Source organism: Pteropus medius, unplaced genomic scaffold (assembly GCF_902729225.1).
Source record: "Pteropus medius unplaced genomic scaffold, Ma_sr-lr_union100, whole genome shotgun sequence".
In the NCBI taxonomy this organism is placed as follows: Eukaryota; Metazoa; Chordata; class Mammalia; order Chiroptera; family Pteropodidae; genus Pteropus; species Pteropus medius.
The window spans coordinates 2179461-2204347 of NW_024353907.1; the positions used below are offsets into that span (position 1 = coordinate 2179461).

At 38.1% G+C, this 24887-nt stretch overlaps 1 protein-coding gene, 1 non-coding gene and 1 pseudogene across 2 annotated transcripts in view; 1 reads left to right on the top strand and 2 right to left on the bottom strand.

Moving 5' to 3' along the window:
* Nucleotides 1-751: 751 nt before the first annotated feature.
* The window catches only part of EFHC2 (EF-hand domain containing 2), a 168706-nt gene continuing 144570 nt past the window's right edge, over nt 752-24887 (bottom strand). The window contains exons 14-15 of the mRNA XM_039851558.1: nt 19975-20080; nt 752-1499 (exon numbers count right to left, since the gene is read on the bottom strand). Of these exons, the coding sequence (XP_039707492.1) occupies nt 1398-1499; nt 19975-20080 (208 nt within the window). The 3' untranslated portion in view covers nt 752-1397. The remainder of the gene's footprint in view (nt 1500-19974; nt 20081-24887) is intronic.
* LOC120593671 (60S ribosomal protein L36a-like) lies at nt 9370-9686 on the top strand (annotated as a pseudogene).
* On the bottom strand, nt 10648-10766 carry LOC120593707 (5S ribosomal RNA). Its single transcript, XR_005650416.1, has one exon. It is a non-coding gene; the product is annotated as a 5S ribosomal RNA (ribosomal RNA).

The following is a 24887-nucleotide window of genomic DNA, read 5'->3' on the forward strand; positions in this document are numbered from 1 at the left end:
AAAATCGAGTAGTCAAAAATTAGATTTTATGAGTAAATGGTTTTAGTATACAAATTGGGTTTTTAATTTATTAAAAAGTTCTATGGGGTCTATTCTAACAATGGCACATGTAGAATTATCCTAGGTTTCTATATAGAAACAGCTTATTAACTTCAACTTTTAAAAATAAAGAGCCATTGTTCTTGAGCAGATTGGTACATCTGAGTACCAAGAAGCCAGCTCATTTCTAGGCAAGACACCACAAATGTGGAATGAAAACATAATGAGAGAGAAGGGCCCTTAAGGTGTCATCAATTCCTCTTCCTTTCCTCAGCGCAGTTCCCGAAAGTTAAATGTTGAAGTCTCTTCTCCATAGGCTTCTACTGTCTGAGAACACCAAGCAACTGGACTTATGATACACAGCACCTAAGGCTGAAGAATGGGGTAAATTGAGACAAACTTCTCACTATGAATTCCAAGAAGTCCATGTTTATGAGTGGTAACCAAATATATGCTACATGACAAAAGTTATGCTGAGATACAATGTATAGGACTAGAAGAAAAATAAAAATATAACTAGAGAAATGTAGGAGAGAAATGTTGTAGTCTTAGAATATTTAAACTTCTGAGGTGGGTGATACATGTGTGTGGAGAGTGAACCAAAAAGATCTCTCAAAATCTTCAGCAATCACAACCCTAAATATTTTAGACATAATAAATTTTTAGTCATACTAAAATTATATACATATGCATATATTCCTAAATTAACAAGCTAACTTTAGATATAAAAATGGCATTAAAATGTAAACACTGCATATATTTTAATTTCTCTCCCAAATGTTTACACGTGTAAGTGTGTGTTGCAGGGATGGGGGAGTCCTTTTCTTCTTATAGATTTGCTAATTTCAGAAAATAAATATCTTCACTCCAGAGAGGTTTAAGGATTATTTTGACAAGATGGGTGCTACAAAGTTTAATTATATAACTAACAAATGTGTCAAAAAGATTTCAAAAAATGTTTAATAGAATCATAACTTATTGCGCTGGTATCATTTGATTTTATAGTGTCATGTATAGCTATCAAAAGTCATTTTATTTTTCTGTTGTAAAAAATCAAATTATGTTGGTTACAAAATTACCACTAGATTCTTTGGTATTAATAAATCATAAATATAATAAAAATGTTCGATGTTCCCTTAAACGACATTTTTAATAGTGCTGGTACATCAGCAATATAATGTGATGATAATGTGATGTGCTGAAAAACTAAATTGACAAAAGAAGATTAATTGTAGTCTACAGATTTCAATTCAATATGAACCATGCTTTTTTTTGTTTTTAATGAAATTATATCTACTGAAATAAACTTGGCAAAATTAGAGCAGGAAATCAAAGGGAGATGAGCAAAACTGGCATGGTTACTCCTCCTCTAAGCCATACACGTCCTTTAAAAATTGAAAATAGTTAATGTATTTCGTAGGAATAGGTGATGGCATCCCGAGCCACATATCTTCACATCTCTAGAAGGAAAAAAAAAGTTGGATATAATTAGAACCACATTTCAAAGTGTAGTTTTGTAAATGTAACAATTTTTTTTTGTCATTATATAAGCTCTTGGCAAATAGTTTATTTTCGAAGCAGAAATGTCTACTGTCCACTTTTCAATCACGAGGACTCTGTGGTAGACTGGATTCTTATGCTTAATTCTTCATCCCTCCCTGTATTAGAATTATACACCCATGTTCTTCGAGATGGGAGTTTGCAGTGCCTTCCACAGAGTTGATTTTCCTGTCCTTTTAATATGACTGGCTTTGGCCTACGTAATGTTAGCAGACGTAGTACAAACAGAGGTTCTAATGTGCTGGCATGATTTGGCTTGGCCTTCTGTGCCTCTGCCATTGCCATGAGAACATGGCCCAAGATGCTACTGGTCAGAATGCCAGGTAGAGCAAGCTGAGATAGAGCCAAACCCAGCTGACCTCGAAGCCCATGGACAAGAAAAATTAATGTCTGTTGTTACGAACCACTGAAATTTGGGGAGAGGGGTTTGTTTGTTATGCAGCATTATTGTAGTGATAGATCCTTCTATACTTTATTAAGAATTCATTAAAAAAAAAACCCAAACTGCTAGCTATACTGGTTGCTTGGTTACTGTTTCTTCAATCTAACAATGGAAAGACCACTGGCTCATTCACAGCATGCTCTTGGGGATAAGCGACTTTATATAACACTATACATATACATATATACACGCACATATATATATACACATGTATAAATATATATACACATACTTTATATATTATATATGTGATGCATATATGTATATATATTTGCTAATTGCAGAAATAAATACCTTCACTCTGGAGTAGTTTAAGAATTATTTTGATGAGGTAGATTGCAAAAACTTATATTAAAAATTATATAAGTAACAAACATGTGTCAAATAGATTTCAAAAAGTCTTGTATACATAAATCTATACACATGCACATATGTACATGCACACTTCTTGTTTATGCTGCAATAGTCGATTAACATCAACATAGGGAAAATCCGTAACTGTGGCTTCTTATATTTCTTTTGTCAAGATTGTTTTATAAGAGGTGCTATATATTTAATGCTAAATTAGTATCCACAGTCACAAGGTATCACAGAAACACAGGTAAGAGCTCAATAATTCTATGTGATAGAATTGTGGAAGCAACCCAAATTAAGTGATATTTCATTTGGGCCTTATGGGATGAGGAGCAGTTCAGTAGGAGAGTAAAGTGATGTAGGGTGTTCCAGGCATGAGGAACAGCATAAGCAAAGGCCTAAAGACCTAAAAGTATCTTTTCAAGAAAGGGTGAGTAGTCCAGTGTGGTTTGGGGCACATAGTACAAAGCAGCAAGAAAAGTGGTTAGAAGGAAAAGATGGGACCAAACTTGGGGGCTTCTGTGCTAGTTTATACTTTATGTTGTGGTTAGGGAAAGTCAGTGGTGGGTCTCAGCCAGAAAAATCTGATCAGAAATTAAATAACTCATTGGATGTACGAAGAATGAAATGAAGGAGGAAAATCACTTTGGAGTTTACTACAATAATCCTGGGAAAGAACTGACTGTGCCATAACCAGGGCAACTGAAGTTGGGATGAATAAGAGCCACATCTGAAAGATTTTGCTGCAGAACATACAATACCTGGAAAGTGTCTGGTTTGAAGTGGTCATAAAAGAAAGGGGTAGTGTTATGGGTTGAATTGTGTCCTCTCAAAAAGATATGTTGAAGTTCTATTATTGCATAACCTCCAAGTTTCTAGTTTCTAGTTTCTAGTTCAGTGAACATATGGAGGCGCAGGGAATGTGACCCTCCTGGAGAGGACGTGGAAGTTCCTCACCTTTTCCCCATACCTTGCCCTATGCATCTCTTCCATTTGGCTGTTCCTGAGTTATATCCTTTTACAATAAATCAGTAACCTAGTAAGTAAAATGTTTTTCTGAATTCTGTGAGCTGCTCTAGCAAATTAGTCAAACTCAAGGAGGGGGTCATGGGAACCTCCAATCTACAGCCAGTAGTCAGAAGTATAGGTGGACAACCTGGACATGAGAATGGTGTCTGAATCAGGGAGGTAGTCTTGTAGGATTGTACCCTTAACCTGTGGGATTTGAGGCTATCTCCACATAGATAGTGTCAGTATTGAGTTGAATTATAGGACATCCAGCTGGTGTCCAGAATTACTTGATGTGAGGGAAAACCTTACACATTTTAACTGGTACCAGAATTGTAGCCAACTCTCAATTTTCGGGAGATTTTCACAAGTACTAGTTTAAATGAACTAATAGGAATTAAAGTGGAATCCAAAGGAGGGTAGAAAGCAAGAGATAAGACTTAAGAAACTCAGTGAAGGGAGGGGCATCAATAAAGTAGAGATAAAGATATCTTCTTCATAATTTTTGCCTGTGATTGGGTCCATCTAAAAGAATCACATGCCCAATCTCTTTGTTGACATGAGAAATTCCCATACTACCACTACCTAATTGTTCAAATGTTCTAAACATTACAGAATATTTATGACAACCTGGGCAGTGAGTTAAAATATTCTTTGTCTTCACTGACCTTTGTTTATCCTACACTACAAAATGTGAAGACAACTCCAGATTATATTGTTGTCAGCACACATAAATTTTAAGTGGAAATAACTGCATCACAATTTTACAACAGGAGAGGTCATCCACAGCAGTCCACCACTTCCCCATTCCCGATGAGGATGAGCCTACTTATGTTTCTATAAAACAGCCGCCTTGATGGTACATGTTGGAATCTTAAACATCTTTGTGTAGCAGGCTCTGCCAGTGCCCTTTCTGATTCCCTCACCCTTTCCTCTTGGCACACACCAGCCTGATTTCCAACTGCCAGCACCTGCGTTGCTTTGCCTAAGAGCTTTTCTTTCACTTCCGAGGCCTGCTTTGGCTGCCCCTGTGATATACCACAAGTGCCTTGGAATAAATTATTTCTCCCCATTTCAAGAACAGCCTTCAAACAGTGACTGGTGGGAGTTGATGGATGAATACCACAGCTCATTTGCACTTTGGGTGGGATAACTCTGAGGTACATGCTAGGCAGTGAATCCTTGTGTTTCTCAGTCATCCACACTAGTTACCGGTTTGATAATATGCCCTGTATAAGCTCCTTTTCTTCCATTTCCTACTTCTTCACTCCCTACTAGTGCTTCTTTCACTTCCCCTCAAAAAACTATTTATACTCAGATCCTTTTCTCCAAGTTGGCTTCTAAAGGAAGCCAAAGATACTATGTAATTTTGCATTTATCAAAACTAATAAAAGGTCTGTGAAAGTCACAGCACAGCTTGAAACAAAGCAATTTCCTGACAAATTGTAGATGGATCCATGTGACTTCCATATAACTCAAGAGACAATGTGTAAATTTAAAAAAAAAATCAATTTAATCTGGATCATAAACAATATGTGCCACATAGCATTTTCTGGAAGAAAGAAGAACTATGAAATGGAGAGTGAAATTCAACAATGATGCAAAATCATGACTCTAAAATGGCTAAGAATCATTGTCTACAAGAGAGCCCATGACATCTTCCAAGCTGGCTCTCACTAGAGCTACTTAAGATGTCAAGCAAGTTGGCAATAAATTACTTGTTCATCAATGGTGACAAAATGTAGCTGCCGATCTGTAGAATCATACACCCTTGAAAGAGGAAGCAAAGATGGCATTGGATGGATGAAAACCCAGTAAATAACAGCTGTCCAGTGAGAATAGCAAAGCTGTGTGTGAGCTCATGGGCCCTGGATTTATTTGCTTTGACATTTTTAAAAGGAAATTTAATTGGATTATGTCTCCTCCTAGTTTAAAATTTTCTACTGCAGTACTGGCCACCAGATGCATGAGGGAAAAAGATTAGGAGCCAATTAAATTCCACACTTCATTGAAACAAGATTATTTTTATTCCTCTCAAATATAAGGCTGATAAGAGTCATTTTAGTGATTTCACCCTGCTACTTCCTTCCACTAATTCAAAAAAGGACATTTCTACAGGAAATATCTGTGAATTTACAGAAAACTCTAGTAGTGTGTATGGAATTGAAATTGTGGTTTTATTGAACTTTCTTCCTTATAATAGGTTAACATTACCTTAGAAATAATCAAATTGAAAAAAATCATAAAACAAGTTAAATTTTAATGAATTAAATTAAAATTAATCTTGGGAAGAAATTTCACAAAGACTTGTTGAGATAATCAAGAGCATTCTGATGACATAAGAAAAGCTCATATGTAAAGCAAAGAGATTTGCTTATATTCTTATCCATTTATGTCTTTACTGGAATAACAATATTTCACATTTGCTTTCCTTTGCCCCAGATCAAGCTTCAATAGAGTTGCCATCTGCGTGAGTATAGCTAAAACACAGGTATAGCTTCTAAACAAGAAATATTTTCTTAGAACTGCATTACAACACAGAACAAAACAAACAAAGACTGCATTATAGGGCAAGTAAAGTTTTCAAGACATGGGTTTTTTTTTTGTTTTAGTGATACACTTATGCATACAATTCAAGTAGCATCATCCAATCTTTTAAATCAAAGTAGATTTCAGCAGTATTGTTTCCTACCAGGTTATTGCTTTGTGTTAAGTAATTGGTATGTATTAACCAGCTATTTTTTAAATCTAGTGAGAATGATTAATAATATTTTATTTTAAATATTAAATTTAACCGCAAATATTAGAAATAACTGTTTATTAAAGTTTTGGCACCAGCCCCTAATTATATAATCCTTACCTTTAGGAATACCTTTGAGTCTTAGCTTCCTATCTATAAATTGGGAATGACATTCTCACAAGGTTGTTAGGACAATAAAATGTCGCAGATATTCTATCCTCTAAATACCAAAAGGAGATCCTCAACAAGTGGGGTGCCCAAAGATGTATCCCAAAGGGCACCCAACTGACCCCTTCTCCCCACTGTCAAGGCTATATATCATCCTGTTGTAACAGGGGAGATTTAGAGCCAATTGCTAACGCTTCTGCAGTTTAGTGCTTATAAAATAAAGCCACATCCAATTTTTCTCAGAAAGGTCAAAAGATAAGATACTAGTCATATAGTGCAACTTATAAAGTTTTTATAATAAACAATTTAGTGTTATTTTTTAAAGCTTGACTTCTGAGATTGACCAGAGTTGCTCTAAATGGCAGGACCTATTTTGCCAATTTTACAGCTACCATCTGTGAGCAAGCACAATAGAATGGAAATGGGGTCTCTGGGCTGTGACAGTGCCAGGGCAACATGCTGAGACCATGGATAATCACATAATGGAATGAGAGTCAAATTACAGTCCCAGTGGCTCACCATAGGCTGCTGCGGGGGCCAGGCCTCTGGCCAAGGGAGTTCCTGATAATCCAGGCTACAAGCCACAGTCAATAGTCATAGTGGGTGACAAGCTTATATCCATCCATAGAGGAAAAACTCTCACCAAAGTGCAGCAGGACTAATCAAAGCTGAATTAGCTACAATGACAGTCCTCTTTGTAAATTTTGTTTGTTTGTTCTTAGACCCCAGTACTATTAGCTGAGGCCACCCAGCCATCACAGGTGGGGGCGGGGGGTACATGAGTCCAAGGGACCAGTCCTGACATCCAGTAGATCAAGCCCCAGGAGCTGTTAGTCTGGACCAGGCCTTATACCATGAATGTGGGGCTTATTCACCTGAGCCCAAGGCTATTTTGGTAATAGACTGTGCTGGGTAATTCCCCTCAAGATTTATTTTCTGCTCTGCTCTTTATACTGAGCTCACTGCCCTGAGAGGCCAGCCTCTGTGGATTGCATCACTCCCCAAGCTACCTTGTTCTCTGGCTTCTGGGTGGGTCCAGTCAATGGGAAGCAGCAAGAGATAAGGGTATTAATTCTACTTCCTCTCCCCCTGCTCTCTCCCTGCCTACCCATGGTTTGGCAGTGACCATTCTCCTCTAACTGTTGCCACTGCTCCAACTTCTGCATTGGGCCTCAATAATACCAGTCCCTCTCCCTGCTCCTCCAGACATAGGGTTAGCAAAGGCTTTCCACTCTTGCTAGTCCCTGAGTGCTCCACTGCCCTGACTGATTCCCTTAACCTTACCCACTCCTCTGTCAAAAGACCCTTATTCCTGGGATGCAAGGTTGGTTCAATATCCACAAATCAATTAACATGATATAGCACATAAACAAAGTGAAGAATAAAAATCATATGATCATATCAATAAATGCAGAAAAAGCATTTGAAAAAATCCAGCATCCCAATCCTATCTGATCTCAGAAGCTAAGCAGGGTCGGGCCTGGTTAGTACTTGGATGGGAGACCACCTAGGGAGACCTGGTACTGTAGGCATAAAAAAAAAAAAAAAAATCCAGCATCCATTTATGATAAAAACTCTCAGCAAAGTGAGAAAAGAGGGGACATATCTCAACATACTAAAGGCCACATATGACAAACCCAGAGCCAATATCATACTCCACAGCAAAAAGCTAGAAGCATTTTCCTTAAGATCAAGTACAAAAAAAGGATGTTCACTTACACAACTTTCATTCAACATAGTATTGGAAGTCCCAGCTACAGCAATCAGACAAAAAAGAAAAAAGAAAAAAAGACATCCAAATTGGAAAAGAAGAAGTAACAGTCATTATTTGTAGATAACATGATACTATATAGAGAATCCTAAAAATTCCGTCAAAAAAAAAAAAACCCTGTTAGAATTGATCAATGAATTCAGTAAAGTAGCAAAACACAAAATTAATATTCAGAAACTGGCTGCATTTGCATACACTGATAATGAACTATCAAAAAAATTAAGGAAACAATCTCATTTATAATCACATCAAAAAGAAATTAAATTTAAAAACCCTAGAAATAAATTTAACTAAGGAGGTAAAAAAACTTGTACTTGGAAAATCATAAGACACTGAAGAAAGAAACTGAAGAAAATACAAATAAGTGGAAGCATATACTGTGCTCATGGATAGGAAGAATTAACATCATTAAAATGTCCATACTACCCAAAGCAATCTATAGATTCAATGCAATCCCTATCAAAATACCAATGGGATTTTTCACAGAACTAGAACAAATAATTCTAAAATTTATACGGAACCACAAAGAACTTTGAATAGCCACAGCAATCTTGAGAGAGTAGAACAAAATTTGAAGTATGTTACCTGATATCAAACTATACTATAAGGCTACAGTCATCAAAACAGCATGGTATTGACATAAAAACAAATAGAGATTGATGGAACAGAATAGAGAGCGCAGAAATAAATCCATGTCTATATGGTCAATTAACCTATGACAAAGGACACAAGAATATTCAATAAATGGTGCTGGAAAAACTGGACAGTTACATCAAAAAAAAGAAACTAGACCACCTTCTTACATCAGGTACAAAAATAAACTCAAGACTTAAATGTGAGACCCGAAAATGTGAGACCATAAAAATCTAAGAAGAAGACACAGGCAGCAAACTGTCTGACATTGTTCTTAGTAATGTTTTTTTCTGATATATCTCCTCAGGCAAGAGAAACAAAAGAAAAATTAAAAAATGGAACTATATCAAACTAAAAAGATTTTGCACAGCAAAAGAAACCATCAACAAAATGAAGACGACCTACTGAATGGGAGAAGATATTTACCAAAGATACATCCAATAAGGGGTAATATCCAAAAATTTATGAAGAACTCATACAACTCAACACCAAAAACAAACAAACAAACAAAAACAAATAATCCAATTAAAAAATGGTCAGAGGACCTGAATAGGCATTTCCCCAAAGAGGACATACAGATGGCAAATAGACATATGAAAAGATGCAAACTAAAACCACAGTGAGACTTTCTGTGCCAATAGTGCTCTCACAAACATGATGAATATTCCTAAAACTCACCAGACTTTCTGTAAAAAATATGGCAAGCACCAATCCCACAAAGTGACACAGTACAAAAAGGGCAAGGACTCTCTATGCACAGAGAAGGTGGCATTATGACAGGAAGCAGAGTGTTTGTGGTGGGCAGACTAAGCCGATTTTCTGCAAAAAGGCTAAAACTACAAGAAGATTGTCTTGGGCTTGAATTCATTGGGCCCATCTGCAGATTTAAGAGAATGCTGGCTATCCAGAGATGCAAGCATTTTAAACTGGGAGAAGATACAAAGAGAAAGGACCATGTGATTCAGTTCTAAGCTTCATATTTTGTTTTATTATGAAGGCAATAAAATCTTGAGGATATGTTCACTTCAGGGAAAAAAAAGCACAATGAACTATCATCTCACACCCATCAGAATATCTATCATCAATAAATCAAAAATAATGTGTTGGCCAAGATGTGGAGAAAAGAGAGAATCTCGTGCACTGCTGGTGGGATTGCAAATGGGTGCAGCCACTATAGAAAACAGTATGAAGGTTCCTCAAAAAATTAAAAATAGAACTAACTTATGACCCAGCAATTTTACTTCTAGATATTTATCCAAAGAAACTCAAAACACTAATTTGAACAGATATATGCACCCATCCCTATGTTCCCTGCAGTGCTATTTACAATAGCCTAGATATGGAAGCAACCTAAGTGCCCATCAACAGACAACTGGATGAAGAGGTGGTACATACATACAATGGAATATTACTCAGCCATAAAAAGTGAAATCTGACCATTTGTGACAATATGGATGGAACTAGAAGGTATTATGCTGAGTAAAATAAGTCAGACAGAGAAAGACAGATATAATCTCACTTATATCTCACTTATATGTAGAATCTAAATAACAAAATAAGCAAACAAACAAAAAAGAGACTCATAGATACAGAGAACAAACTGATGGTTGTCAGATGGGAGGGGGATTGTGAGACTGGGTGAAAAAAGTGAAGGGGTTAAGAAGTACAAATTGGTAGTTATAAAATAGTTACTGGGGTGTAAAGTACAACATAGGGAATATAGTCAATAATATTGTAATAACTATGCGTAGTGCCAGGTGGTTACTAGACTAATTGGGGCAATCACTTCACAAGTTATATAAATGTCTACTATGCTATTTATCTGAAACTAATATAAAATAAAAATTTTTTAGGCAAGGCAACCCTTGGTTGACCTCACAATCAGATTGCAAGGACCTTATCAGCTTACAATCCCTTACTTTTTATTTTTTACCCCTACAGCACCTGGTTTTCCTAGGTGGTCTCCCATCCAAGTACTAACCAGGCCCAACCCTGCTTAGCTTCTAAGATCAGATGGGATCAGGCTTGTTAAGGGTGGCATGGCCGTAGACTAAAATAAAATTTAATGTGAAGTATAATTGAAAAATAATTTTAAAAAAGAAATGAAAAAAAAGTCCCTTCATTAAATCCATAACCTTGACTCCTTTGAGTATGCTGTGTGTGTTTCCTGCTAGAACCTCACTGGTATATGGACTTTGCCTGATCTATGTCCAGGGCAGGACCGAAGGCTTGGTTGAAGCCGCTGACTGGCTCCTTCTGCTAAAGAATGCTAACTTCAGGATTCCCCAGCACTGTGATCCCTGTTTTGGAGAGACATCCTGAAGCCCTGCCCTTCTAATCCCATGTCTGGTGTACCAGGCCACCCCCCTACTCAGCCTCTGTTGGCCGATCCCCGTGGTCCTGTTCTTTTTTGCCCCCTCTTTGTTCATCCCATGCATTTCAGTTAATCAGGCTAGACTGGGAAGGTGTCCTAAATCTCCACCCCTACCATCTATCCCATCCACTAACACTGATACAAACAGAATTGGTGTTGAAACTAGTACTAAGGCCTGTTCAGCTTTCATCAGCTAGGAAGTCCCTTTCTACTTCTCTGTAAGATCTGCAGTTCAAGGAAGAGATCCTCTTGAGAATAACATTCAGCCTTAGGATTAAAGACATCCAGGTTCTGAATGGCGGCTGGTGCCAGTAACTTCTAGAGAGCTTTTCCTGTCATCTCTGGAACTTCAACTACAGCCAACCTGTCTAGCCCATACACTGAAGAAGAGTGCAGCTGTCTAACCCCTGGCCTCCACACAGGAGCTCATTCCTTGTTCTCAACAGAACTTAAATCTCATCACATCATATTCAGGGCTGGGTGACTTTCACAACCTGGTGGATCTTGTCCTGAGGTCCCACATGTGACTTTTTGGCATGGCAGACTTCCCAAATGTTGACGATCACTAAAGCTCTAAGTGAGAGGTTTTTTCTGCCTTACTGGATCCAATGAATCTATACAACTGATCCAACTCTCTCATGGCCTCTTCTGACATTACTACTCCCCAATCAATTCTGCCATGGGTATAAGATCAGACAATAACCAAGGAGCAGGGGTAGGAAGGAGGCTGTGCCACATTGCCAAGACCCCAGCTGATACCAAGAAATCAACAAAGGCTTTAAGAATGGTTAGATACCAACCTGTGAATCCCCTTGAGGAAGGTCTTGGTGGCCCAGTTGCTAAGAGTCCCCTTCAAGGACTGCCTCAGCTACAGAGCTGTCTTGGCTACAAAGAGCCTCATTGCCCAACATTATATCTCTTCCTAAACCAACCCACAGGGATAAAGGCCAGGCCATTTTGGCCCAACTCAGGACAATTCTGAAAGGCCATTCTAGCTCCAGGGTTCTCTCTATGGCAGGGGTCTCCAACCCCTGGGCTGCAGACTGGTACCAGTCCGTGGCCTGTTTAGAATCAGGCTGCACAGCAGGAGGTGAGTGATGAGCCAGTGAGCAAAGATTTATCTGAATTTGCAGCCACTCCCTGGTGCTAGCATCACCACCTCAGCTTCACCTCAGATCATCAGGTATTAGATTCTCATAGGCGCATTGGTCTCTGGTGCCAAAAACTTTGGGGACTGCTGCTCTATGGGCTGGCCAAGGCTATCTTTGGACTTGCATCACATCTCAACTTGTCCGTCTGACCACTCCTGTGTCCTTCCCCTCCCTTCCCTTCCTTGAGTATTGATCCCAAGGATGCTCCTGAATAAACACTTACACATTAGACTCCATCTGCTTCCTAAGGACCCAATCTGTGACCAGGCTCCAACCCAGAGTATCTCAGGATATATTAGATATTAAAATTGAAACATACCTACATGGTTCAGGAAATACTATACTGTTTACTACTGATTTTACTGTATAAACTATGCAATATTATGTTCAACCTATTCACATTAAATATTTTCACGTGAGCTTACAGACTCACTGGTAACATTCCCAAGCTATCTTATATCTAGTTATGAACCAATAACAAGCTTAGGAGTACTAGAGTGCTGCAGACTCTGGAATCTAGTTAAGCTCTCATTATTGGTTAAATTAATCAGGTAATACTTTATACCTATGTTCTTTTATTTTTAAATGGCTGAAAAGAAATGGCCCCTTCTAAATGTCTCCTACAGCCTGATCCACTTCTAGGCTTGGTCAGCAGAAGTGATAAGAGACCCTAAGAGTAAAGCTCTTCTCACCACAAATAAGTAGCAACTGGAAGAGCCTACTGCTGAAGCACAGGCCCTTTTTGATGCTACATTTCTGTCCTGTAACTGTTCTCTTATCTTTAGGAATAGAATCACTAATTTTCGCCTTAAAAGTTAACTGTTCAAGGCCCAGCCCCCTGACTTGAGGAAGACATCTCCATTTTACAAACAATAATACAAGTATTACAAAAATAATACAGGTATTACAAAAATAATGCAGGTATTTACATATATAATATAGGTATTATAAGTGTCTCGCGTATATCAACTAAATCTTCACAACTACCCTGATGGAAGTAGTATTCTTTTTTTTTCTATTACAGTTAACATACAATATTATATTAGTTTCAGGTGCACAACACACTGATTAGACATTTATATAACTTATGAAGTGATCACCCCGCTAAATGCAGTACTCATCTGACACCATATATAGTTATTACAATACTACTTACTATATTCCCCATGCTATACTCTACATCTCCATAACGATTTCGTAACTACCAATTTATACCTCTTAAACCCCTTTCCCCTTCACCTAATCCCCACCCTGCAATCTGACAACCATCAACATGCTCTCTGTATCTATGAGCTTGTTTCTATTGTTTGTTTATCATGTTCTCCAGATTCCATATGTGACATTCATCTTTGTCTGACTTGCTTTACTCAGCACAATACCCTCTAGGTCCATCCATGTTGTTGCAGATGGCAAGATTTCATTCTTTCTTATGGCTGAGTAATATTTCATTGTGTGTGTATGTATGTATGTATGTATGTGTGTGTGTGTGTGTATATATATATATATATGTATGTGTGTGTGTGTATGTATATGTATCTGTGTGTGTGCATGTATGTGTGTGTATATATATATGTATAATCACCTCTTCTTTATCCATTCATCCACTGATGGACACCCAAGTAGCCTCCATATCTTGGCTATTGTAAATAATGCTGCAATGAATATATGGACTCACATGTCACTTCAAAGTAGTGTTTAGGGGTTCTTCAGATAAACACCCAGAAGTGGGATAACTGAGTCCTTCTCTTTCTCTTGTTATAGCCTTTGTTTTAAAGTCTATTTTGTCTAGTATAAGTATTGCTACTCCAGCTTTTCTTTGTTTCCATTTTTATGAAACATTTTTTTTTCATCTCTTTACTTTCAGTCTGTGTGTGTCTTTTTGATCTAAAGTGAGTCTCTTGTAGCATATGGAAAGGTCTTGTTTTCTTATTCATCCAGCCATCCTATCTTTTGATTGGAACATTTAATCCATTTACATTTAAAATAATTGTTGCTAGATATGTAGTTATTGCCATTGTATTATTCACATTTTTTTCTTCTTCTTAAAGAAGTCCCTCTAACACTTCCAGTAACACTGGCTTGGTGGCGATGAACTCTTAGCTTTTTCTTGTCTGGGAAGCTCTTTATCTGTCCTTCTAAATGATAGGTTAAATGTATAGAGTAATCTTGGTTGTAAGTCCTTGTTTTTCCTCACTTTGAGTATTTCCTGCCAATCCCTTCTGACCTGCATGCAAAGTTTCTGTTGAGAAATCAGTTGACAGTTTCATGGGCACTCCCTTGTAGGTAACTGCCTGTTTTTTTATTGCTGCTTTTAAGATTCCCTCTTTGTCTTTAACATTTGGCATTTTAATGACGATGTGTCCTGGTGTGGGTTTCTTTGGGTTCATCTTGTTTGGGACTCTCTGAGCTTCCTGGGCTTGTATGTCTATTTCCTTCACCAGGTTAGTGAATTTTTCAGTCATTATTTCTTGAACAATTCCTTGTTTTCCCTCTTCTTTTTCTGGTACCCTTATGATGCACACATTGGTATGCTTGATGTTGTCCCAGAGGCCCTTTAAACTATCATTTTTTTGGATTCTTCTTTCTTGTTGCTGTTCTGATTGGGTGTTTTCTGCTACTTTGTCTTCTAAATCAGTGATTCGCTCCTCCGCTTCATTTAATTATTGTTAATTCTTCCTAAGGTATTCTTCATTTCAGTTATCATATTCTTCATTTATGATGCTCTTTTTTATGTTTTCTATCTCCACTCTTATGTTTTCTATCACTTTGTTAAAAGTTTCACTCAGTTCATCTACTCTTCTCCTAAATTCATTGAGCATCCTTATATGTGTTTTGAACTCTGCATCTGGTAGATTGCTTGTCTCCATTTTGTTGAGTTCTTTTTCTGGAGCTTTGTTCTGTTCTTTCATGTGGGACATGTTTCTTTGTATCCCCATTTTGGCTGCCTCCCTGTGTTTGTTTATATATATTAGGTAGGGCTGCTATGTTTCCTAATCTTAGTAGAATAGCCTTATGTAGTAGGTGTGCTATAGGTCCCAGTGGCACAGTCTTCCCTGGTCATCTAAGCCAGGTGCTCCAAGTATGTCTCCTTGTATGGGCTGTGGGTGCCCTCCTGTAGTAGTTGAGCCTTGATTGCTGTTTGCTTGTCAGTGGGAGGGATTGACCCTCGGGCTGATTGGTTGTGATGACTGGCCATGACCAGTGGAGGAGCTGTTGTGCAGGGGCTGACCCTACAGAGCAAAATTCACTTTAACAGGGCTCTGGTATCTGCCCTGTAAGCCTTTTAGGTATGTAATCCTGAGATGTGATCCTGGGTGGTGCTCTGGCTCAGAGTGAAGCTGGCCACCAAGCATGCCAGCCAGGACCTCCTGGGAGGGCCCAGCCACAGGCCATGTTCAGCTGCAGTCTGTGCCCTGTCTGGGGCCACTTGGCATGAGCCACCAAGTAATCTGCAGATGGCTGCCACCCATGCTGGGCTTGGATGTGCCTCAAGAGCCCAAGCCACAATCCAATGCTGGCTGCTGCTAGTGCCAGGCTTGGGGCTGCTCAGCAAGAGGTACAGGGCATGCCAAGGCCAGATGTTGCTTGTTTACATTTTGTGAACCCTGAGAGATTTTAGGAAAATCTGCAGCATGAGCCAAGATAGGCGGTTTGTATGGAAAATCTACTGGAAGTGGCTTGGGTGGGCCCACAAGTTGGCAGGGGCGGGGTCTCAGGGAATCACCAGGGCAGGGTGATTAGTGTTAGCTACATTGATGGAGACTCAGATATGATGCCCACCTGCATCTGTACACCAGGTGCGGGACAGTTCAATAAAGTATCAATAGCTTCTGCCAGTACTTCTGTCAGGAGAAAGTTGCCACTCCAGCCCTCACCCTGAAGCCAGACAACCCAGTTCCTCCCTGTATGTCCCTGGCACTTTTTCAGCAGCTTCCCCAGTGTTGGAGCTCAGAGCAAGGGAGTCTGTCACTGAGAAGTCCATGAGCAGGCCCCTTAAGAGAAATGCCTGCGACTCCCTCAGTTCTCCATTTCACTCAGCCACAATCTCCGCTGGTTTTCATAGCTAGAAGTTGTGGGGACTTTTCTTCCCAGGGAACCCTCGGCTGGGAAGCCTGGTGTGGAGCCTGGACCCCTCACTCTTCTGGGGGGAATCCACAGCCGATATATTTCTCCTGATTCTCAACCGCCACATGCAGGTTGAGAATTTCACATCTCTGCTCCTCCTACCAGTCTCACATCTCTGCTCCTCCTACTAGTCTCAAGGTGGCCTCTTCTATATGTCCCCAGTTGTAGGACTTCTGCTCAGCTAGACTTCAGGCAATTCCTAATGATGGCTATTCTGTAGTTTAGTTGTAATTTTGATGTGGATGTGAGAGGAGGCAAGCACAGCATTTACCTGGTCTGCTATCTTGACTGGAACCCTGGAAGTATTATTCTATCTCCATTTTTGAGATGGAGAAACCTGAAAGGTTGAGTAATTTACACAAAGTCACCCAGTTAGTCAATTGCAGAGCTAAGGATTTAAACTCAGGTTCATGTTCCAGACTTTCTGCTCTACCTGCCTCCCTAAAGCATCTGAAGTCCACAGCTCATTAACTGTCCTAGTTGACAGAGCAGGTAAGAGATGAAATGGGGGAGGTCAAGTTAAAGGGAGAGTGGATCTCTGAACTTCCCATGCATTGATTCCTTTTCCAGTATGGGTGGTGACTGTTTTGTGAGTTCTTAAATCAATTTAATGGATCACAAACAAACTACATTCGAAAGAAAGAAAGAAGTGGGAAGAGGAGAGAAAAGAAAAAGAAGGAAGAAAGGAAGAGAGAAAGAAAGCACAAAAAATCATACTGTACCACATGTAATTAAAATAGTACTGGTTCATGAAACTTTTGTTCCATTGTTTATATGCATGCTGGGTTGCTATGAAAAAATGTCTTTCTTACTGTGGGCTGTAGTATCAAAAGAAATTAAATTTCATTCAAATTCAATAGTCATCAGGAAAATAAAAATTAAAGTAGTAAGACACCACATGTTTTCAGAGGCAAAAATGTAAACACAACTTGAATGCCTATCAGATAGAAATGAATAAATTATTCTATATCCATACTATGCTTAATAAAGAATGGCTTAGGTTTATACATATTAAATTAGAGAAATTTTCCATGATTTATATTCAATAAGAAAAACACCCTGCAGATAAATGCATGTGGCATAATTATACTTCTGTGCAATAAATGATGAAACCCCCAACATAGAGGTATCAAACATTTGGGTGGTGGATGGGGTGGAATGAAAAAGGAGAGAAGAAGGAAGTAAGGGAAAGAAACAACAAAGGCAGTTGCTAACTAGCAAAAATAAGTACATGTATCTTTGAGAATCCCATGGGAAATAGAGGACATAAGCAAACTGTATAAGTTAAGAAGAGTTTAATAAAGTGACTATTTACAAAATTGTGGGAAATGTTTAAGAAAACCAACAGGAATTCAGTCCCTCAGGAATTGTAGCATCAGGGAACCATTATCATCACCCAGGGCTGAAAGGGCATGTGAGAGTGGTTACTGGAACCCGGAGTGGGTAGCTCTGTGGAGAGAACCTCCAAACAGGCGGTGTGGACTCTGGTAGGAGGAGGTAGGGAAGAAGATGATTTTTTTCTCCCTCTACTCTCCACTCTCCTACTACTGCATCCCATTGGCCAACCCAATTGGAGGACAGAGGGCTCAGGGCCCCACAGATGCAGCCCACAAAGGTCAATTGCCTGGGACTCAGAGCAGGGTAGAGGGGGCTTTAGAAAAATCTTAATGGGACAAATGGATGATATCCAACACAGTATACTATAACAATAAATGAAAAAATGGAATATAAACTCCATCCATCATTTTTTATATGTAAAAATTAGATATTTACATGTAAAAATTAGATATTTACATGGATAAGAATTAAAAGGTTACTAAATGACAGTATCATTTTGTTTTTGTGATGGCATCTTGGATTTTAATTAAACCTAATAATTTCAATAATAATTACATTAAAATATTTTTTTCTTTTTTATTCTCTGCAATGAAAAAAATCCGAGTTAAACTTCTGATTCTACCAGATCCTGTTGTTTCTCTAACTTCCCCATCTTTAGAATGGGAATGATAAAAGTACTCACTTCATAGAGTTGCTATGAGGATTAAATGAACTAATAAATTTTGAGATCTTAGGACAGTACTTGGCACGTAGTAAATGCTTTAAGTCTTTACTATTATTATGGTGATGATGGGACGTCAGGTACCTCCTAATGGAGGCGGCTGTCTCCATATCCCCTCTCCAATCTACCCACCATCCAGCCAGAGCAAGCTCCCTTTAAAGTGTATTCCTGATCATGTCACTTTCTTCCTTGGAATTTGTCCATGGTCTCCAGACTCTGCAGCATAATACTCAAACCTCACCCTTGCAGTTATCTCCAGCCTCATTCTTCTCTGCTTTGTGCTTTCATTCCAGCCTCACAATTCTTTCTGTTTCTGCACAAGTGCCATGCTGTCCTCTGTCCCAGAGCTTCTGTTGGGAATGCCTTTTCCATATCATTCTACTTTCCTACCTTCTTAACTCTTACTATTCATCATTGAAACTTCAAGCATCACCTCCCCTGAGAAGACTTCCTGCCCCTGCATAATCAAATTTATAAGCAGTTTCTTCATTCCATAACATCTCATGTAGGCTCTATCTCGCCATGTGCCAAATCATGAGTGTATTGAATTCTCAACAGCAATGGTCCCTCAAAGGAAGCAATAATGACCTTTCTCTCTGAACCCCTGCACAGAGCATGGAACATGCTGAGAGTGGATACTTAATCATGATTTGTCTAAGAATAAAATTTATAAATAAATGAGTTAAATAAGTGACCAAACCAGAATTCAACCCCAGCTCTGTTTGACTCCAAAATGCCACCACTTTCTCCCAACCATCTGGAAGTTCTAAAGCTGCCTGACACTTCAGAATAGCTGCATGCCTGAGGGAACTCCCCAAAGACACTAGACCAATTCAGGCCAAAATGATCTGGTTAGCAGTGATGGGGAGGAATAAATGCCTCCTTTCTGGGAATATCAACCACATGACATTTGCTTTATCAAGGGACTTTCTCAAGAAAATCAATTTCTGGAGCATGTTAAAATATAAACACCACCACCCACCCACCCACTACTTAACAGAAATTAGTCCAAAGAGATTTTAGAGAATTCAGACAATTCCACAACGTTGAGAGCACCATCTGATCATATGAACTTTGTTTTCCCTAACCAATCATTTTTCTACTAAATTTTTATTTCAAATTTGGCTCCACTGTGAAATATGCATCCCCATACTGTACTGTGTGCATAGCCACAGATACACTGGAGAGTCTTGACATATTCACCATTTGAGATTTGCTCTTGTGGCTCATGATAATGTCACCAGAATCCCTTGATAATAGTGTTTATATCTATTTATAACTGTAACCTATTATCCTATCTTCCATATAATTGGATGTGACTAAGACTAAAAAAAATTCAGCTGCATAAGAAAAGTCATGCTCTTATAGAACAGATGTTCACTCAGCATGGAAAGTGAATTAGCCTTTAACACGAATACCCAGAAATACATGAGCACTCTTTCCAAAAGCACTGGTTAATATTTTACATGGAAAAATAACTTTAAGATAAAAGATATTAAAAGTACAAGGGAGGTACCACAGCTGGTTTTTAAAATAAGTGTTAATTTTACCTCTTTCAAGGGCGATATTGCTACCAGTTCAGGCATTGGATGTTTTCTCCAGTTCAGGACACAGAAAAATGACTCATAATTGATTTGTTTTTCATTGTCTTCAAACCTGAAAATATAATTGTCATATATGATTTGACTCAATCTGAAAATTTCAGGACCAAAATGTCAGTTTAAATGCTACCATGAAAACATACTATTAGGGGTACTTCAATGAATGATATTTTTCTTATTTATTTTTAGTTTGTATCTGTTTCCAACCCTTCAGAATGTAAACTATTTGCAAGCAGAGATCTCACAAATCTAATTAACCAAAGTATCCCAGCATCTAGATCAATGCTGGCCCTTAGTAGGTGTTCAATAAATATTTGTTGCAGTTGCCACAGAAACAAATTAGTTTATTCAGTAACTAAGACCACTGCTATATTTTGTTAACAATATGTGAAGGTCTTTTAAGTCTAATATGGTTGACACTATATGTCAGTAAAATAAAATGTCCTTATATTTCTTAAATTGCATGCCTTTTAAATCTTTAAGGCAAGCTTAGATTCACTTTGTCTAATATATTTTTAGGAAAAATAAAAGACATCTTTATCATTTATTATGTAGACATTAAAAGGGGTTCTTTAGATCTATACATGCTGTTATAGAAATATATGTTCATGACATACTGTTGAGTGGAAAGGAAGTTATAAAATAGCAAGTAGAGTTATGATCTTACTTTAGGTTTATACTTATATAAAAAGGCATAGAAAAAAGTCTAGTAACAATACACTGAACAATACCTATCTCTGTGAAGAGAGATAAAGATTTTTGCTTTTTCCTAGACTTTCTTGTATTATCCGAATGTCTTTAAATTTATAATCAGAAAAAAAATTAAGCCTATTTTCATTAAAAATAAACAAATGATTATCCTGTACCATTAAACTACAGGTCAAAAATAATAAATCTATAAAACATGTCTCAGGTTACAGAATCTAGGTAGACTTTAATAACATTAGTTTGGGTTCATTATATTTATTTTTATAGTTACCTTCCATTAACAGCAAGTGATTCAGATTTTTCCATTTGGTAATACTATGAAGCATCCCATGTAAAAAGTGAGGTGATTTAAATAAATATATTAAATTAAAAAAAATAATAAATCTATTTGACTACTATTTCCTAATTATGTACATTGACATAAATTCATCCTTAACCGTAATAGAGTTTTGGCTGTTAAGACCCAGTAATATCAACACAATTGCTATAATGACCTACACACAAACAAAATACTTTGTGTAATACCTCAATACCACTTATTCCGAATTTCACCACATTCTGCCTATTTTTAAGGTTAAATATATACTGGTCATGTGACACAAAAGTGGTCACTAAGGCACTGTTCCATCCTGCCTTAGGCTCCTGCCTTTCTCTCGAAACCTCCAAATCAACACACTCCTCCAACTAGTAAGTTAGGTGCACAAGTTACTATTGCGAGGATGAATGGAGGATAATTATAAGAAAACTCAGAGATGATAAAAGTAGAAAAACAACATACTCATAATCGGTCAAAAGATTTTTCTCATTTTTCTCAAAATATTAAGAAAATAATAACTCATATTTATAAACTAATAAAAATTAGGAGCAATAAATTAAATGTTACAAGATAAAGTGGCATAGACCCATCAATCTAAACAAAGTAGAGTAAACAGTGATTGGAAGAGGGGAAAGGGAATTCAGTAATTCTTTTGTGTACATTTTCTTTGGCCAAGGATACTGGGATACAACTCCAATATGCTCCCACTACCACTGTCTATCCTCTGAATTTTGGCTCACTTGTCATTTGAACTCCTTGAAAGAACATGCTTTGTTTACGGAAATATTTGTAGCCAAAATGCAGGACCATTATGTCCTTTATTTTGTGTGTGTTTTGGGAGAAGAACTAAAACTCAATCAATTAAAGACGTTTTGTAAGAAACTTTCATTTAGCATGGAGTCTTTGAAGAAAAGTATTCCCTAATACTCTTTAGTAGGAGCTGAGGTCAGAAAATGAGATCATGAAGGGCCTTTGACTTTCAGACTGAGGAAAACTAAGAGCCAATGAGCACATTGTACAGAGCCGTAATAGGATCTAAGTTATATTTTCTAAAGATCACTCCGGCTGATATACTGAGAAAAGAATGTAGGAGCAAGGCCAAAATGGCAAGGCAATTAGCAGTCCTTTGCAGTAATCCAGATGAAAGATAATGACAGCTTAGATGATATTGGTGGCAATGGAGGGCAGTGAAAACTGGTTAATTCTGAATATATTTTGAATGTAGGATTCTTGAAAGATTGGAGAGAGAGGGAAGCGGGGAAGGAGGGGAAAAGAGAGAATGAATGAATGAATGAATGAATGAATGAATTCTAGACAACTCCAAAAATTTTGCTTGGGCAACTGGAAAAACAGAGCTGCCCTAACTGAGATAGGAAATACTGCAAGGGCTCCAGACTGGGAGAAAAGATCTGGAGTTTGGTTTTGGATATGTTACATTCTGACGGACAATGAGCAGTTGGGTATATGAGCCTGAAGTTCAGAGAAAAGGTTCAAGTTGAAAATAGAAATGCAGGAGTCATTGGCATATAGATGGTATTTAAAGCACCAGACTGGGAGATTGGACGAGATTACCAATGAAGTAAGTTTCTCTATCTGTTCCTACAGTATGAATTAATCATCAGTAAATCCCTATTACATCAATTACAGGAAGCACTTATTTAACCCTAGAGGTTTCAGAAGTATAATATTCCAGTAATTTGGGAACTAGACAAAAGACTATCAAACAGATCCAGGATCACATCAGATCTCACCCTTCACATACAATTCACTAATCAGTCCTGTGGGTTCTACCCCATAGCCTATCACAAATCTCTTTTTCTCCAACTCCTCTACTATTCACTAATTTAAAGCCACTATCTCTCTTGCATTACAGTGATAGCTTTGTATCTTGATTTTAGTTGCTTTTATTCTTATCTTGTTGCAGACAATCCTCCACCAAAATGATCCTTCTAAAACACATATCACATCAATGAATTCCTTGCTTGCAACTCTCCAATGGCTTCCTGATCCACTTAGAACACAAGCTGAACTCCTTATTAAGGCTTATAAGACCCTATGTATTCTGGTCACTGCTGACCTCTCTGATCTCATCTGAAAACTCCCTGTTCACAATGTTCCAGGTACACTAGCCTTCTTGTTATCTGAGAATACCAAGATTGTTCCCAGAAATGAAAGGCATTTGCACCTTCTGGTCTCTTTGTCTGAAAAGTCTCAACTCAAATGTTGCTTCCTCAGAAAGGCTTCCCTAAAGTTCCTCTGATCTGAGTCCCCATTCCCGAATCTTCATTTTCTCTGGATGATGGCATTGGAACTTACAGAAAAATTTCTGGAAGTCACCATTTGAGGTCCTATTATCAGACCATATTACCAATAAGTCCAATATTTATTCATGCTTGCCTGTTACTCCTGGGCCCCCAGCCTTCTTCCTTGCCTAACTTATGATATGTCAGACTCAATGTATCTATTTCAAAGGATATTTGGGAAGGATGTTCCCAAATAAAATGATGTTCAGGAAAGATTAAAAGTTGTAAATCAAGGAGTACACAGCTTAGAACTGATGTATAAAATCTTTCTGAGGAAAAATGTTTGAAAGATTTAATCTTTCTAAAGTCTCAGAGCCAGGCTCAGGGAAGAGTTGACCTAATGAAGTATAATATTCCAAGTTTTTCTTTTCATTTCTGTCTTAGAGGATCTCCATGGGTATGGAAATCACCCCAAAAGGAGCAAGGAAGTAAGAACAAAAAATCTTTCAATTAAAAGGGATAAAACTAGCTAATGCTTCTTGGAAGAATTATTTGCTCTTGGGAAGTCGATAGAGTTACAGGAAATCATGATAGATTGATCACAAATATTTATCTCCCTTTTTCACCAAAATCTCACCAAAATGACAATAAATAAAAATGGGTAATAATCCACAATGACAAAGATAAATGGAAATAAGACAAGAATAGACAAGAGATATCAAAATCTTTTGCAAGGTGGAAAACAGGCCAAGGGCAGAGCTGAGGAAGGGAAGCTGAATTCTAAATGTCTATGGTGGAGGCAGGAGGCACTTAAAGACTAACCAGTGTGGCCCACAAAACTCTTGAGAGGCTCAGCTACTGCAGACTCCAGGTGCCCTTGCAGACTCCAAGGCAGGGATAGGTGTGGGACTGAAAACAAGGACTGTTTGAAAGCCTGAATAAAAGAGCAGCCGGAGCTCAAGTACCTTCCTCTACACTGTATTGTTCTCTGTAGGTGTGCGAGGCTTGTTCTCCAGAGAAATTCAACTAAAGAAGTTTCAGTCTTGGGGAGATAAAGCACAATGGAGGGCATTGAACTTGGACCTCTCAGCTCCCTTCCTTCCCCTTTCCTATTTGCAGAACACCAGTAGCCATGCTTAAATTCTCCTCCTTTTCCCCCATCCCATCTTATCTCTTGCTCCAGCAGGAAAAGATAGGATTCTTCTCTCAATACTCTGAATGGTCCCAGAAAGATCTCCAGATTCTAGTTTCTAGGGATTACCTAATGAAAATGAGGGCTAGTAGGTGACTCATGCAGTGAAACCCACCAATCAACAAGATCCATCCCCCAAAGCTTCCAGCATTAAGGCCAGAAGCTAAAATGGCAACAGGAAAAAAAAAGGGATCAGAGAAACAAAGACAATTCAGGTAGAAAAAAGAAAGGTGTAAGGTAAGAGGATATATTACATTCATGAAAAAAGAACAGAAGACTACAAAAAAGGAACATTCAGACTAAAACTGTGTCCTTGGAATCAAAAATATGATAGTAGTCAATAGATACAGTACAAAGTGTGGAATATAAAGTTAAGGAAATACCTTAGTAACTATATCATAAT